The sequence below is a fragment of the Herpailurus yagouaroundi genome, unplaced genomic scaffold, assembly GCF_014898765.1.
Source record: "Herpailurus yagouaroundi ecotype Mexico unplaced genomic scaffold, PumYag 181, whole genome shotgun sequence".
In the NCBI taxonomy this organism is placed as follows: Eukaryota; Metazoa; Chordata; class Mammalia; order Carnivora; family Felidae; genus Herpailurus; species Herpailurus yagouaroundi.
In genome coordinates this window covers 32,286,384-32,304,175 of record NW_024412412.1, presented here as the reverse complement: position 1 = coordinate 32,304,175, position 17,792 = coordinate 32,286,384, and the positions used below count along the sequence as shown (strand labels likewise).

Here is a 17,792-nt window from a genome sequence, read left to right as displayed (position 1 = left end):
CTGGGTCTGTACCAGTGTCCAACGAAGGAAGCTTAAACCACTGGGGCCACGAGAAAGGACATCAGACTGTCTCAAAGGGGCTCCACTGACCAAAAGTGGGACAACGTGACTATCAGACAAAAATTGCGGTGGATTGAAACACAGACTTCAAATCTGAAAAAAACGCTTCATAATAGGTAAAAAATCTCAAAAGTCACCTTGGAAGCTGTCTAGGACACCCACTCCTTTTTGTGAAAACTGGAAAATAAGTTCAGGTGAACAAATAGTTGATGAGGTAAAGTTATTTATAGGAGAATTTCTACCATTAGATAAAAAACACATTCGTGAAAGTTGTTAATCATTAGATGGAAGGCTGGTGGAGGGGCATAATGGGTGCATTGGACTGAACACCTGAGCCCACTGGTCAATCACAGTGTCACAAGGCAGAGAATATGGGCCTTCCAGTGCAATGAGGAAGTCTAGAAGTATCCATGAGATGCTCTTTTCAAAAAACAAAACAAAACAAAAAAACAAAGCTGAATCTAATCAAGCCTAGATCTATCTAATGACCAATTTTTTAGGAAGTATAGGAGGTAGAGGAAACTCAAGACACCATGATTGCAGTCAACCAAATCCAGAGTTTGGCCAAGTCTACTGGACCGATGCCTCAGCTTATTCATCAAATAAATGGCAAGGGAAGAAAGAAAGAACCATAGATTAAAAGAGATCTGTCAACAAAGCAAATGTGTGAAGACCTTTTTGGGATCCTGATTTGAACAGTTGTAAGAAGACATTTATGGGCCAATTAGAGAAATTTGATCTCCGAGGAAATGAAATATTAGGGAAAATTGTTGTCTTTGTTCTTTGTGTTTAAGCTGTTTATTTTGAGATCATTTTAGATATTTATACTGTTGTCACAAGAATTAACGGGGATCTCCCAAGTACCCTCTGCCCAGTTTTCCCCAATGACAACATGTATAACTTGTGCAGTGTCACGTAGGAAAATATCAACCCAGTCAAGATACAGAGGATTTCCATCGCTACAGGGATCTCTTCTTGCCATTGTGTAGTTCTGTCTACTTTCCCCATCTTGACTGGCAATTGCTAATCTGTTCTCCATGTCTGTAAGTTTGTCAGTTTGGTAATGTTACGTAAATGTAATCACACTCTGTGTAACTTCTTGGGAGTGGCTTTGTTTTTTCACTCAGCACAGTTCTCTGGAGATTTGTCCAGGTTGTTATGTGTATGAGCCCTTTATTGCTGAATGGTAGTTGTTATTATTTAAAAAGTAATCCTTTTGCAATATATACATACATCGTCATTACATAGTATACCTTAAACTTACATGTTTTGTGTCAGTTATGTCTTAAAAAGTTGGGGGGGTGTGGTAAAATTGCATTGTAAAAGGAAAATGTCAACAATAAAATACAATGCTAGGTAATCAAAGACTTCACTTTATTCTGGAAAAAAAAAAGGGAGCTCTTATCTCTTACAGATACTATAGGATTTTCAGATGAAAGGAGGTAATGTGTGGGATTTGCTTTAAAAGGATCTGAGGGAAGGGGATTATAAATGAATCCTGATACCTGTTAGTAGTTGTTGAAGCTAGATGATGGGTACATGGGGTTCAATATACTGTTCTCTCCACCTGTTGTGTGTTTGAAATTTTCCATTATAGAAAGTTAAAAACAGCAGGAGCCTCTTATTTAGAAAGCTGGAGCTAGCCGTAAGAACTAAAAATGGAACCAATAAGTAAACAACAGGGATAAGGAAGTGTGTGCTTCTCATCATAAGCTTTCCTGTACAATTTGATTTGTTGCCGTGTACGTGAATTCTGTATACTTTTGATTTAAAAAAATTGTTTTCAGTTTATTTATTTGTTTTGAAGAGAAAGAGACAGCGCAAGTGGTGGAGGGGCGGGGGGTGGGGGTGGGGGGGAGAGAATCCCAAGCAGGCTTCACAGGACTGTCATTGCAGAGCCCAGTGTGGAGCCCGAACCCACGAAACCGTGAGATCATGACCTGAATGGAAACCAAGAGTCAGACATTTAACTGACTGAGCTACTACTCAGGCACCCTATATATACTTTTTAAATGTTTATTTTTGAGAGAGAGAGAATATCTAAAACAGGCTGTGTGCTGTTGGTGCAGAGCCCAACGCAGGGCTCGAACTCACAAACCATGGGATCATGACTTGAGCTGAAATCAAGAGTTGGATGCTTAACTGACTGAGCCACCCAGGTGCCCCATGAATTATTGTTATTATTTTTTAATTTTTATGTATTCATTTTTATGTCATTTATTGTCAAGTGAGCTAACATACAGTGTATACAGTGTGCTCTTGGCTTTGGGAGTAGATTCCTGTGATTCATCACCTACAATACCCAGTGCTTCTCCTAACACATGCCTTCCTCAATGCCCATCACCCATTTTCCCCATCCCCCCCAACCCCCTACCCCATTATCCCTCAATTTGTTCTCTGTATTCTAAGAGTCTCTTATGGTTTGCCTCTCTCTCAGTTTGTAACTGTTTTTTTCTTTCTCTTCTCCCATGGTCTTTTGTTAAGTTTCTCAATTTCCACATATGACTGGAAACGTGTCTCTTTCTCTGACTGACTTCTTTCACTTAGCATAATACCCTCCAGTTCCATCTACATCGTTGGAAATGGCAAGATTTCCTTTTTTTCATTGCCAAGTAGTACTCCATTATATATATGTACATACCACATCTTTTTTTCCAAATAATGTTTAGCTTTGAAGGAGACAGAGCGTGAGCGGGGGAGGGGCAGAGAGAGAGGGAGAAAGAATCTCAGGCAGGCTCCAGGCTCCAAGCTGTCAGCACAGAGCCCTATGTGGGGCTCGAACTCACAAACTGCTAGATCATGACCTGGGCCAAAGTCCAATGCTCAACTGAACTGAGCCACCCAGACGCCCCTATATACCACATCTTAACCCGTTCATCAGTGAGTGGACATTTGGACTCTTTCCATACTTTGGCTATTGTCGATAGCGCTTCTGTAAACGTTGGGATGCATCTGCCCCTGTGAATCAGCATTTTTGCATTCTTTGGATAAATTCCTAGTAGTGCTATTGCTGGGTCGTAGCCCATGAATTATTTTTAAATAATTTTAAAGCTACTCACAGGAAGCAACTTAAGTACCTGTGCAAATAGTAAGTTTCTGCTTCCGTGTCGAGACCTCCTTTACTATCTGAGATGAAATACTGGTGATTCTAAAGTAAACGAAGTCACTTTGGGGGTCCATACCTTCAGTTGTCCTTTATCTGCTTCAAGTCATAAACCATCTTGTTTGCACATTAATGTCTTCCCTGAAATTCCAGCCACAGGTGACTTTGCTGTTACCGTATAAGCAGGGCTTTTGTATTGGAGTAAAATTGAATTTTGTTACGGTTCCAGCCTCTGCAGGTAAGCTAGGCAGTGCTAGACGTGTGTCCCCGACAGAGCACAGGTGCTTTAGCCTTTAGTCCTGTCTTTGGGTGCTGCACCTCTCTTGGCCCGTGACCATGAGAAAGCTATCATCACGTGTAGCAAATTTTACGAAGTTTACCTATACCTTTTCTTCTACATTTATTCATTTTGTTCATACCTGTTTGTTGGGAAGTCGTTACGTGTCAGGCAGCGTTGCAGGGACTGAAGACATTTTATGTAGACAGAGATGGCCCCAATCCTGCCAACAGGGTATTTTTTGTACCTATGAATCAGAAACTGTTTTAGAGGTCATAACCAGGTGACATTGACTGTAGCGTATTCACTGACTGTGTAAGGCCTGTGTCTGTCACACTGTAATACCAAGCATAATTTGATACTAAAAATATTCTCCCCCGTGTCAATTCTCTTCATACCAGGAAGGAATTTAAAAGACCAAGAATGGCTGACACATAGCTCTTTTCTGTGTATGGATCAAGCCTTATTTTAACCATTTCATTTATGTTAACCCAGCGCTCACCACAGCTTTCTGTGGCTCCCGTTTTGCAGAGGAGAATGAGGTACAGAGAGGTGGGGTGACTTGCCTAAGATCGTAGGGCAGGTAGGTGGCAACGTCAGGCATCCGGCACCGAAGGCCGTCTGTTCTCTTTTGCAGTTCCTCTGTGGAGCCCGAGATTTTTCTCCTGGTTTCCACATCCACTGACCAAGCTTTCATTTCCGCAACTGTCCCATGGAATGTCGACAGATGTTCCACAGAAATAAATTTTCCGTGGAAAAATAGTTAACCCGGTATTTTCCTGATGTGTATAGAGATTATTTATACTGAGGGACTTCTCAGAGAATTTAATGGTAAATATATATTGCAAATCACCAAGAGGAACATTTATCTTGTACAGTTCTAAAATTATTTTTCCATGGAATGTTTTATTTTGTTTTGTTTTTACAGGATATCTATAGATCTCTCAAGGAACATGCAGTTCTGTGCCATTTTTGTACTCTTGAATATCATCCATCACATCATTAGTTTCCAAATTTTCACCCAAATGATCTTTCTTTAAATGTAAAATCGAATGTTGTCACTCCCTGAGTCACTGTGCAGTTAGCTTTCATTGTTTTCAGGCTCCTATTCATTGCATACAAGGGCCTTGCCTGCTTTGTGGGGCAGTATTAAGCCTTCTGGAGGCCAGGGACCCATCTCAGTCCATATAGAGTCTGACATCGTGTATATGTATCAATAATAGTTACTTGCTGTTCGATGGTGAGCCCCCTAAAGACCACATCCTGTTTTTGTATCTTCTACCTAGCAAGTCATTACCTGCACAGAGTGGTTTCTCAATAAATGTTTCAATGGATTCCATTTTCTGGACGCTTTAATTGCTAAAAACACATTCCTTATGTTAACCTAAAGTCTGGTTCTCTCCAATATGATCACATTGAGTGTATTTCTGTTTGCTCATAAAAATCTATTATTTCAACATGGTGTTTGAGTTTCCCTGAGGTCTTCTCCATGTGAAGCTTTTTTTTTTTTTTTTTTTTTTAACAGAGAACATTAATTCTCACTTGCTAATATGGCAGTCAAAACTGAATTCAGTACTGCATTCCGGATATTATTAGAACAGTTTTAATTTGCATAGAAACCCACGTGTTTTCCACCAGTTATTACCATTCCTTTGTCCCTCTTCTTCTACTTATGCTTGTTAAAACCCATCTTATTTTTGACCTATTCATTTTTTAATGTTTTTTTATTATTTATTTTGAGAGAGATAGCAAGTCGGGGAGGGGCAGAGAGAGGAGGAGACAGAATCCCAAGCAGGCTCCACACTGTCAGTGCAGAGTCTAACATGGGGCTCGAACTCATGAAGTGTGAGTTCGTGACCTGAGCCAAAACCAAGAGTAGGACTTTAAACCGATTGAGCCACCCGGGCACCCCTTGACCTATTCATTTTAATCTTGATTATTAATGTTTGAAGCAGCTCAGCCAGCTTTGTGTTATCTTTCACTTTTATGTAACCTTTATGTACATAACTACTGTTTCTTCATCTAAGCGTGTGAGCAGAAAACAGCCCCTCATAGGTTCTAGTAGATAAGTCATTCTAGGCTAATCCTGAGTCATCCTAACGATAGCCTAGCTACACCTATCTCCTGTCTTAAGTCTGTCAACTCGATAGCATCTAATCTTTTACTTACCCAGAACTTGCTTGGGCAAATGTTTTATGGAAACGTAGACCGTTAGTTATCATATAGTTTGTAAATTGAGTTCTTTATATTTTATTTGACTTTGTGTAAGCTACCGAGCCCTCCATGCCTGACTCAGATTTCTAAAATTTTCAACGGAATAACTGGTCTCGAGTTTTTCTGTACAAATTAAAGGCTCAAAATTGTATACGGCGTGACATCTTTCTCAATTACTGCGTCTTAATACATCTTCACAGGCTTTAAAAAGTTGCAGAAAGAAGAAAGCAAAGGGAAAGAAAAGTATTCAAAAGTCTTTATACGGGGAAAGAGACATCGCTTCCAAGAAGCCACTCCTAAGTCCTATTCCCGAGCTGCCTGAGGTCTCGGAGATGACACCTTCCGCCCCAGGCGCCGGAACGATGCGTTCAGGTATCTTGTTCTCCTCCTGTTTAGGTTTTATCCTCTCCGCCACCTTGTCCCCCTTTTCCCATTCACTGTGTAAAGAGCATACAAATAAAAATAGCAACTTTCCCAGCGATTTTAAAAGTCGCTGTCTTTGTCAGTCATCAGATATGTGTCGCCTGCATTCCACTTGCAGCGTACCTATAGGATTTATAATAGATTCGAGGATGAATAAGGTATATGCCACCCTAAGACTGCTGGCCTGTGCCTACTTCGGAACTTCAGGAAAGCACAGAAGTTAAACGGACACAGCTACCTCCAGCCCCAGCTCCTTGATGTGGTACATCCTGGGTCAGGGGTTGGCAACCCCACCTCTTTTTAATCTGGCCTGATGCTGCTCATCCTTTAAGATTTAGCCGTGCTGGCTGCTTTTCTAGGAAAGCTCTTTGTTCGCAGTACATCTTTACCATCTAGCGTATGATGTTCTGTCTGCCTCCCTCTCCTGCAAATTGCGGTCTCCCTGAGACTGAAAACTAAGTCTTATTTTCATTGTATCTCCAGTTCCTGACAGGAGTTTTCCCAAAGATGTTTAAATAATGACTGTTAGTATAGGTTTTCTGTCTAGAATCTTATTAGATCATTTCTTTTTAAAAATACCTGAAGCTTTTTTTTTTTTTTTTTTTGTCTATAACCAGTGGTATCATGTGTTGAAAGGGTTTAAAGCAAATCTTCCCTCCCTCCCTGTCCCTTTTTCCCTGCCCCTTTCTCTCTCTTCCTCCCTCCCCCGCCTTTCTTCTCTAGTCTGTCAGGTTCATGAAAAAATACATCAACCTCAACTTTTAAAGTTGTACAAAGAGCCCAACTGACATGATTTGGTTGCCACCGAGTGGACCCTACGATAATCTCTAGCTTCTGTGACCTGATGTTGAGTACCCATGTCCTGGATACATACCTTTTCAAATTGAAATACTTTTAGCTTTTTGGCTCAGCTGACGTTTTATAGATACTAACAGTTTTGAGTTTCGTTTAAAACATTTTTTACATTCATTTGGCTGGCCAATTAAAACCCTTACTCCCTGAGATAACAAGAGAGATGGCATCCAATAGTACTGAAGTTTAGAACACTGAAAGCCTGAATTGATTTCGGCTGTGTTCCATAGCTTTAAAACCTTGATGATGTTTTTTCCACCTGTGTGATAACCCAATGCGCCAAAAATGCAGGACACCCTCCACGTGGCATATCTTCCTGGAGGATGACTTTTAGTCGCACTGAGGTGGAAGGTAGAATACTGTAACAAACATAGCGCTATTTGAGAGTACGGTGCAGTTTTTATTAATTTTTTTAACACAGGGCATAAGACCTGAGTGTCTTTAAAAGTAGCCTTCTAGCTAAATCCTCAACGCTCCCAAAATTCCAAGTTTTCTTTTCCCTCTCTTTCAAGGGAAACATTACTAGAAAAGTTTCAGAAGCATGGCGGTGCCCGTTTTCAGTAATTCATTTTTCGGGAAATGGGAAACATGGCTGCCTCATGCTAATTGACCTTGTAGTGTGGAAAGCACATTAGAATAGAGGAAGCGATTTGAGATACACTTCTCATTTTCATGGTCTGAGGTCATGTACTTTATTCATTCACGTATTAAATACATATTTTCTTAACCTGTGGCTTGGGGAAGAACTGAAAGAGAAAGAGCTTGATGCCAGATGGGGGCCCGTACAGTGTCGCATTTGTAGGTCTTGCTAGTTTTGAAAGCTTAAAACACAAATACGGTACGGCACCTGTTTGATTTGTCAACATTTATTTCCACTGTTACTTTTTCCCCCGAGATGTAAACTTATTTCCACACCCCTAGATGATTTCGACTCCAGTGGTGAACTTCAAGCAGCAAAGCTTCCTCAAAGGAAGCCTCAGAAGCCAGATTTGCAGATGAGTCAAGGTTTTAATAAGTACGATCTGTCTGCACTCTGCAGCTCTCACACCAAACGTTCCTCGCCGCTTATTAACGCTACTTTAGAGCAAGATTTAGATATAAATACCGTAGAAGCTAGTAAACATAAAACTCTTCCAAGAGCGGAAATTAAGTCAGAAAGTGAAAATGACCTGAAAGCTGGCTCTGAGAATGAGAGCAGTCGTGTTTCCTGTGATTCTGTGACCGCAAAGGTCCCGGCATCCGATGATGCGGGCTCCAGTATTACCCTGCCGTCCCGGGAATTGGCTGCCGCTGGCCAAAATGTGGAAAACCTTTTTCAGATCTTTAAAATTTCAGAAGATGTGAACATAAAGTATGAAAAGCAGGATGACTCTGTTATAGCTCCAGAAGGGAAACCGCCGACCACACGTGTAATGTCTGGCTTACAAAAAGACGTCTTCCTTGACAACATGAAAGAAAGTACAAATCCGAGCGAGGGTTCGGGAAGCAGCTGCGCAGAGAGTGAAAGCACTGGTACGAACGGGGGAGGAAAGAAGCATAGAAGACGTTCTATGTGTTACTCTGGCGGCCAGAGTTTCGATTCGGAAAAAAACGGAAATCCCAAACCTCCCTACCTGGTGAGCAGCCCTGTAGAAATTGGTTTAGAAAATTCTGAACTCTATAAAGATTTATCTGACTCCATAGAGCAGACCTTTCAGAGAACGAGTAGGGAAACAAGAGTAAGACGGAGCACCAGGCTGCAGAAGGATCTGGAAGAGGAAGGGCTCGTCTGGATCTCACTTCCATTTCCTTCCGCTTCCTGCACTTCCCAAAGAATGAAAAGGAGAACAATATGCACAGTGGACAGCAGAGGCCTTGAAAGCGTGGCCCTCTGTAAAGACCCCAGGTCTTCTGGACACACCCCGAGCACGGCACCCGCCGTGTCGGGTAAAGACAGGGAGGGCTTGGCCGCCAGTGCGGCCAGTTTACCCGGGAGGAGGAGGAAGAGCTTGTGGACGTCCGCACCCGTGAACGCAAAAGGTCCCATTCTGGCAAAATGCTGCAAGAGAAGAAGCTCTCTCCCCCAGAGCGGAGAGAGCTCTCTAAGGGACGTCCAAGGAGTCGGGCACGTCGGGAACTAAAGCGGTAACTGGCATTTCCTGAAGGACGTTCGGGGCCGCAGAGAAGGTAAACCCCACCCCCCCACCCCCCCCACCATGCTCAGAACATTTCTTTCACCCCGCCTCTCCTCCCCTGTTCAAAGTTTCAAATAAAATCATTTGACTTGAACCTCTCTGTAAGTAGAAGTGGGATTTCTTCATTCAAAAAGAAGACATTCTCTTAAATCTGTTCTTCCCTCCGCAAATAGCACATGTTTGCTGAAGGTTTCTCGCTAGTACCTGTTGACTGTTTCCGTTGGGAAACAAAATTTGTCTCTTGAAATTGACTCATTGTGTCTAGATGAGAAGACCTGAAAAAACAGATTGATAAATGGAATTTTATGAAAATTGAAGGGTGATACAAGGTTAAAAACTGCCAGGAAATGAGAAAAGATGTGTTTTTAAAATGTTGCAGAAAAAGCTGGTTAAAAATCTTTATCCATTAGGGAAGATGGAAATCATAAGACTTTTTTGTTGGTTTAAAATTAAGAAGCTTTAATGACTTGCTTCGTCTCTCTCAAATGAATATTTTTATATTAATAGGTTAAAATCAAAATTGGAAAATTCATTTAGTAACCAGAATATTACAAGTCAAACATTATAAACTGAATTTATAGTCTATAAATAACTAAGGTGAAAATATTTTGTCTTTCAAACAAGATTCTTACATGCCCTGTGGGGCCGGAGGTGCAGGATTGGTTTTGGGGGAGAATAGAGCAGTGTAGTTGAATCATCCTCCAGATCATTCCAATTAGTCACATTTAGGATTTATTCCAAGAAATCCCAAATTAGTAATTTGGTATTTAATTCATGCTTCTCCATTAAAAAAAAAAAAATTTTTTTTTTTTTTAAATCTAGAAATTTCCTACGAAAGGGCCTTGGAAAATTTGTTTACTAACATGAAGCATGGTGGTAGGTGGCCGATTTCTTTTTTAACGTGGTGTTTTGCCAGCAGTTTTCTGCATTTCACGATGTCCAGTACCATCCCTGGTCTCGGATTCTCCAGTTACATTTCAGCAGTATCCTCCGCTGTTTTGATGACAGCAGTTTGAAAATCTAAATTGCTATATATCTGGAATTTGGGAGTGCGCATAAATCATTGTATCGTTAAACAATTGTCTTTGAAATCCTCTAAATCATTAAACTCTCCCTCTCCATGATAGCAGAAACATGTTAACAAATAGAGCGCTCTATAAATAACACAACAGGGAAGAAAGCTCCCGCTGAGTGCCCATTTCCCCTGCCTTAGATACAGACTATTTGTTACCTTCTTGGCACCAATAGGTCTGGAACTCCTGCTGCTAAAGACTAAATGTATTTTACATTAACACTCAAAGTGATCCCCAATTTCTTCTGCTAAAGGGTGGATTGTTTAAAAAATTCTTTTATCTTTACACATAAATTATTTATGGGCTTTCCCCCCTCCCCCCCATTATAGTTTGGTATGGTTGGCAAATCTCTACCAGTGAAAACAAACCAAAAAATACGAAAACAAAAACAAAAAATCTACTTACTACTTATGAAGCTTTTCGGTCTTGGTAATTTAAAAAGAAAAAAAAGACTTTCAGAACCATACGATGTGAAGGGTTTTTAAAAACTTGTTCTCCTTTGTCGAATGTGAAGGCTATAAAACTACTGATTGTTATTTTCTCCTTTTTACTGTAGGTATGATCTCTGTTGTATTTGAATTTGAAGAATTTCACATGCTTTGTTTTATTTCTCAAAATGTGCTAATGATCTGTGGCGGGTTTTGGCTTCAGTTTTCAAATGTAAAATTATTGTTTTGTAGCATCTCCATTTAAAAATCTACATACTTTACAAGTTTTGTTGGTTTCAGAATGTTTCAGCGTAACTGTCTTGTTGATATTTGTAAATAACAAAGAGGAAGTTTTCCTAAAAAAGAAGAGGTCTGAGAAACCAAAGCAATTTGGACTGATTTTATCCACTGTCTCATTTGTAGCCTACGTTTTGTGAGGAGTTAATCATTTCAAATTAAGTATTTGTTCCTGCTTGCTTGTTTTTAGCTATTTCTTTCATTAATGGCTAAATCAGAAACAGGGCTTCAGTAGTTTGTCCTTGCCTTGTCTTTTACTGCAGTAACCCTTGACATTTTGGCTTAAAAAGTCCGTGAATCTTTCCCTGCTGCTGTAGATCCTTGTTTGTTCCAGAAGATGGCAGCATGACATCTGGATACATTACCTTTAAAGCCCAGGCAGCCCTTCATTGTTGTTGCGGGTGTTTCTCTTTAACTGTTATTTTCACTCATTCTTATCACGCGAGTACTATGTGTCTAGTGAAGAAAGTAGAGAACTGTACGCAATTAAATACTGTTCATTCCCCTGGTGCAAGCATCCTACAGCCACACCTTCCTCTTCCCAGCTTTCTGTGTAAACACCCTTAACAACTGGCCCTTAAGTCTTCCAGATCTTTGCCTGTGTAAACACGAGTATAGGTTTTGTTGTTTTCCGATGGGCTCGCTGGACTGTGCCATTCTGCAGCTGAATTTTTGTATTCAACAAAATACCCAGTACGCTTCGGTGTTAGCACGGAGATCCTTAGCTCTCCTTCAGTTGTATCTTCTGAATATCTAGTATTTAGTTAGCCGTCTGCTTCCTAAAGGATGCTAGTTGTCTCCACTTTATTGTTACTGAAAATAATGCCACAGTGGGCTTGTGTGAAAACGTCCGTAAGGTAAATTCCTTGAAATTAAAACTAAATGGGCATCAAGTTACGTTCTGTAGTTCATACCTGATAAAGTCCTTTTATGAGGATTTTGGCATCAACCCTTACCTTCTGTTAGACTCTTCTCCTGACACTTTAATGCCACTTTGCTTCCATTTTCTCTCACTGCCCCCACTGGCACGTAAGCTGTGGCATTGAGGGTGAGGAATGCCTCATTCATGCTTCAGATTGAAAGAACTTTTTTTTTTTATGTTTATTTTATTTTTGAGAAAGAGAGAGAGAGAGAGAGAGAGAGAGAGAAGGGCAGAGAAAGAGGGAGACACAGAATCGGAAGCAGGCTCTAGGCTCTGAGCTATCAGCACAGAGCCCGACGCGGGGCTGCAGCCCACGAACTGTGAGATCATGACCTGAGCCGAAGTCAGACGCTTAACCAACTGGGCTACCCAGGCACCCCGGAGGAATTTTTTTTGAAGTCCGGTTTATTGAAGTGTAATTAACTGTAGTAAACTGCAGTGAAGCTTACCTTTTTTAAATGCACAGTTTGAATGTTGGCAAATTCATGCTGTCATATAACCGCCACCAGAGTTAAGTAACGGTACACTTCCATCACCCAAGAAGACTTCCTCTTACCTCTTTGTGGTCAGTCCTCCTCCCTCAACCCCTTATCGGATTTCTGTCCTTTGTCTAGTTTTGCTTTTTCCACACTGTCCTATAAATAGATAGAAGAGTTCTCTCCTTTTGGATCTGTCCTTTTGGAAATTTAGCAGAATGCTTTAGATGTTCATCCATGTTTGATGTCCTAAGTACTTGATTCCTGTTTATTGCTAAGTAGTATTGTTTAATGGATGTACCGAGGTTCTTTACTCATTCACCAGTCAATGGGTATTTGCATTGTTTGGTTTTAGACTATTACAAATAAAGCTGCTATAAACATTCACATGTGGATTTTTTTTTTTTTTTATATAGACATGTTTTCATTCCTCTTGGGTAAATACCTAGGAGTGGGGATTCCTGGCATGTATGGTTGCGATATGTTTAACATTTTGAGAAACCGCCAGGCTTTTCCACAGCGGCTGCACCTCTGTGTATTCTCACCTGTAGCACGTTCGGTGCTCTGCATTTTCACCAGCACCTGATGTCGCCTGCCATATCCATTTAAGGCCTTCTGATATCTGCACGGTAGTAGCTCGTTGTGGTCTTGATGTATATTTCCCTAACGACTAATGATGTAGAACATCCCTTTTTGGGCTTACTTGCCATCCTTATATCCTCTTTAGTGAAGCATCTATTCACATTTCTTGCCCACCTTTTTTTTTGTAGCTGTTGGTGTTTTCCTACTGAGTGAAAGAGTTCTGTGTATATTTGGATACAAATTCTTTATTGGCTATGTGTCTTGCAAATATTTTTTTCCCCACTCCGTGTCTTGCTTGTCTTTATTTTCTTAGCAGTGCCTTTTAACTCTGGTGTAATCTAAGTTAGCAGTTGTTTTTTTTTTTTTTCTTTAATGGTGCATGCTTTTTGTGTTTTATGTAAGAAATCTTCGCCTAATTTAAGAACGCAGGGATTTTCTTTAATTTTTTTCTAGAAGTTTTACAGTTTTAGCTCTCAGGTATTAGATCCACTTTAATTTTTGTATAGCGTGTAAGGTGAGGGTTTTTTTTGTTTCATTTTTTTTTTTTAATTTTTTTTCATGTTTATTTATTTTTGAGAGAGAGAGAGAGAGAGACAGAGCATGAACAGGGCAGGGGCAGAGAGAGAGGGAGACACAGAATCCAAAGCAGGCTCCAGGCTCTGAGCCATCAGCCCAGAGCCCGACACGGGGCTCGAACTCCCGAACCACAAGGTCATGACCTGAGCCGAAGTCGGATGCTTAACCAACCGACTGAGCCACCCAGGCGCCCCTGTTTCATTTTGTTTTTAATGGAAATTATTAACCATTTCTTGAAAAGATTATGCATTCTTCATTGAACTTCAGTGACACTTTTGTTAAAATTGGTTGACCTTATATGTGTAGATCTATTTCTGGACCTTATTCTGTTCCATTGATCTGTGCGTCTGTTCTAAAACCAACATCACAACCTCTTGATTACTATGGAAAGCTTTTTATGTTTGTGTCTCTTACCATGTTTTTTTGTGGGGTTTTTTGGTTTGTTTTGTTTTTGTTTTTGTTTTTGTCCTAGTTTATGTTTCAAGTTCTTTTGGTGAGGGAGGCCAGTAGAAGTAAAAGATTGACCTACCAATACTACCTGTAGCCTACAATTATACCCAGACCTGCAATACCATTTGGAGCAAAGAATCCATAATAAGCTATCGGAAATGTGGGAAGGAAACCAACTTCCTTGAGTCCGTATACATTCATCCCAGTGTTCTTGCAAACTAGTTTGCCACTGTTCATGATTCAAGATGGTCACCCTGAACCACTGTGAGACTTAGTCATTGAGAAAGCATTCTTTTTGAACACCACCATATAAAATCAGCCAGAAAAACAAAGTGAGTGGAATTAAAATAAGGGTCAAAAGCGTGTGCTAAAAATTACTAAATTATACGTCTGATTCATTTCTTCTCATAAATAAGGATTTTACTAAGTTTGGCTTTAGTATAAAAACTGTCACTACCCTTACACTTGAGAATTATTTCGTAACTTGGGAAGATTTCCCTGCAGCACCTCACCCCAGGTAGGCAGATTGTAGATTCAGTGATGTGTATGCCAGGCGTTAATCTCTAGTGTGATCACTGCCTTCAAGATGCTCAGTTTTCTCTAAGGGGCTGAAGCACAGTCCAAGGTGATTGATTACGAAGGAGCGTCCTGGTCCTCTCAACCCTGAAGTGGCACCAACTTGAGATCAGGTACATTTGCTGTCTTTCTAGAAGAAGAGACGCTTCAACAAAATTCACTAACCGGAGTTTTAGAGGAATGGGGATCCAAAAAGGCATATCGTATTCAAATGTAATTATTGTCATTGTTTTGTGATTTTTGTAACTGTTGGCTGAGATGAGGCAATGTAAGTTGGTTTCATCTCATACACGTGTTTGTTTTAGTATTTTTCTTAACTTCCCGTTATGTTCTAAGCTATGAATAAATCTGGACAAAGCGTGGATTCGACACTTAGGATAGAAATTGTGAATGTATGGGGCACCTGGGTGGCTCAGTCGGTTGAGCGTCCGACTTCGGCTCAGGTCATGATCTCCCAGTCTGTGAGTTCGAGCCCAGCGTCAGGCTCTGTGCTGACAGCTCAGAGCCTGGAGCCTGTTTCAGATTCTGTGTCTCCCTCGCTCTCTGCCCCTCCCCCACTCATGCCCTGTCTCTCTCTCTCTCTCTCTCTCTCTCTCTCTGTCAAAAATAAATAAACATTAAAAAAATTAAAAAAAAAAAAAGAAATTGTGAATGTACATAACGGTCTTAAAGAAACTTCTCGTAAATGCGTATGCATTTCTTTTGTATCACCAGATTTATTTACAGTGTGTCTAAAGGGTTGACTCTGGCCTTGGAGCCCTAGATCCAGTGAACAGAATTGAGGTGAAATTAAGTTATAATAAATAATTGTACATACCAAAAAAAAAAAAAGTTTTGTTTGTTTGTTTGTTTGTTTTTGGCCTTAAATTTATTTAGAGATAATTTCGTAACCTTAACTTGGCTCTGGAATGGACTGTGGACTGTGGCCTAACAATTTCCGGTTTGCCTACCGTTGCACTGGTGTGTTCATTTTTGTATATTCTTTGATGCTTCGCTTTGTTGTTGTTGTTGTTAAATCATGATACAAACTACAAGTAACATAATAGCCTTGCTGGGAAGATGAGCAATTACCGACATTCTCCTGATACGTATTTTTGTCCCACATCTTCAACCAAAGTCATACTTAGCCTGGTGGTGACCTTAATGTTAAGATTTACTAGGACTTGGGAAAATTTTAGGATATTGAGAAGCAAGTATTTTCTGGAACTGCTACGTGTTGCTATTTTGAACATTGCAAATATCACTTACATGAAAGTAAATGAGCACGTGCATTAAAGAAAAATAAAAGCTTGCATTTTCTAAGGGGCAGGTTGGGATTTCCAGAATTTCCAATAATCAGTTTGTAAAGCAGCCTTTCTTAGGGCTTCCTTTTCTCAATTATCCACAGCACACACAGTGTCTGATAACTTGTTTAATTTATATTCTCTGTGATAAAAGTGGTCTGTGGGGGTGCAAACAGCTGGCATTTGGTTTTAGATATAATTTAAGAAAATTCCAAATATATGTGTGTATATATATATATATATATATATATATATATTTTTTTTTAAGTTCCAAATTCCTAAGTGTATTTGTGAATTTTTAAGCTCTGAGATGTCAGATAGCTAGCTGTTCTATTGATTTACTACATCTAATAATTTTTTTATTCTCATGGCTTTATTTACCCACTTAAAATTTGCTTTTTTTTTTAAAAAAAATTTCTTCCACTTGTTTGCAGTTAAATGTGGTAATTTGTTCACGGCGTTTTTATTTTTGCTGTTAAAAACAAACTACATTTTCCAGTGTTGTGGTATGTGGTAAACACGGAGTAAATGTCAACTTTTTCTCTATTTAGGCACATCACACAACTGCTAAGTAGCATCAGGTGTTTGCAAAAATAGTTTCTTCCAAATGCATGGCCCAAACGGTGAAATCGGGTTTTTTTTGTTTGTTTGTTGGTTGGTTTGTTTTAAGTGTAAAATCGGAGTCGAACAGTTGAAACTTGTAACAGAGAAAGAGAGTAAAGGGATTTTTCGGATCAAGGAAGTTTAGTTCAGATGCCAGGCACTTGGATGTAAAGTGTGTGATTTTATGCCGAACATTTGAACAACGGACAATGTGTTTGTTTTCTAATTGTTCAGAACAGAACCAATCATCCAAAACGACCAGTCTTTTCTTGTTTTAAGTACACGTTGGGAATGAAGATTTCAGAAGTATTCCCTAACTCAAACCTGAAAAACCTGGTGTTAGTCTTGGGTGATTTCCAGTGACCCTGTGACTCCCTTCTTCCTGCCCCCTGTGTAGATTTGGAACTGGGCAGCCATTTTTGTTTTTGGAAGGGAAAGGAGACAGATATAATGAATGACTTTTATTGTGCAATATTTCAAACTCTCTTGAATGCATTCGAATGGGATGGAAAGCGTTCTGCCCTATGTCATAGCCAAAACAAACAAAACATATTCCCTAAACCTGGATGTGTGTTTCTCTCAAACTGGCAATAGTTAGAGCTCAGCTCTCAAACAAGAATTTGGTCTGACAATTTTTAGCCCTTGTTCAGCTGGATATTAGGATAGGTCACAGCCAAAGCAAATATCGTGGAGAAAAATTAATACACATATTTACAGCTTGCAGGTGGCATTTTCTTAAATGTTTGGTATTTGTGTTAAGTAATTGCATTTGTAGTAATACTTTTAAATAGACTACTCTTTCTTGCTGATATTTTTTAAATGAACTTTTCTCCGATAATTGTAACTCCAAATGTAAATAAATTCTGTAGAGGTCCCTGAAGGGTGATAAATGTTTGAATTTAAGTATTTAAACATTTAGAAAGACCACTAAGAATCTGAGAATTCTAGGAATATCAGACCCAGCAACTATGCAATAAAACCCCCTTGATGGTAGCCTTCTGTGGCCCCCAAAGAATTCATTCTGGTGAGTATCAATGACTCCTTTATGATGATGCCTCCAACACTGTTTACTGACTTCAACCCCCACTTAGGTTGTTAAGTATTCCCACCCTTTGGATCTGTGGGGACAAAGTACTCCGCACAGTCAAGATAATTCATTTTGTAATGCACCATTGTGCTTCATGACCCTGGCAAAATATATTTTTTATTAGAATAATAACTTTAAATTTATGGTCACCCATGACCAACAGGCTCTTGGTTTGTGCCTTAACCAAGAAATACTGGAAACATAAATTTTTGAGCCAGGCAGTCTGCCTCGATAAATGGTAGCAAAGACTTCTTCATTCAGTCCACCTTTTAGGTTCTTCCTTTGTTGTATAAAATTCAAACTTTCATCGAATGTTCTGTTGGACAATATCAGACA

The 17,792-nt window shown here is 39.8% G+C and overlaps 1 protein-coding gene across 5 annotated transcripts in view; it reads left to right on the top strand.

Annotated features, from left to right (window-relative positions):
* Positions 1 to 9,214, top strand: part of CDCA2 (cell division cycle associated 2) — a 50,180-nt gene extending 40,966 nt beyond the window's left edge. For all 5 annotated transcript variants that reach the window (XM_040490243.1, XM_040490242.1, XM_040490241.1 and 2 more), the window contains 2 exons: positions 5,855 to 6,026; positions 7,851 to 9,214. In XM_040490243.1, coding sequence (XP_040346177.1) covers positions 5,855 to 6,026; positions 7,851 to 9,049 — 1,371 coding nt within the window. In that variant the 3' untranslated portion in view covers positions 9,050 to 9,214. The remainder of the gene's footprint in view (positions 1 to 5,854; positions 6,027 to 7,850) is intronic.
* The last annotated feature ends 8,578 nt before the right edge of the window (positions 9,215 to 17,792 follow it).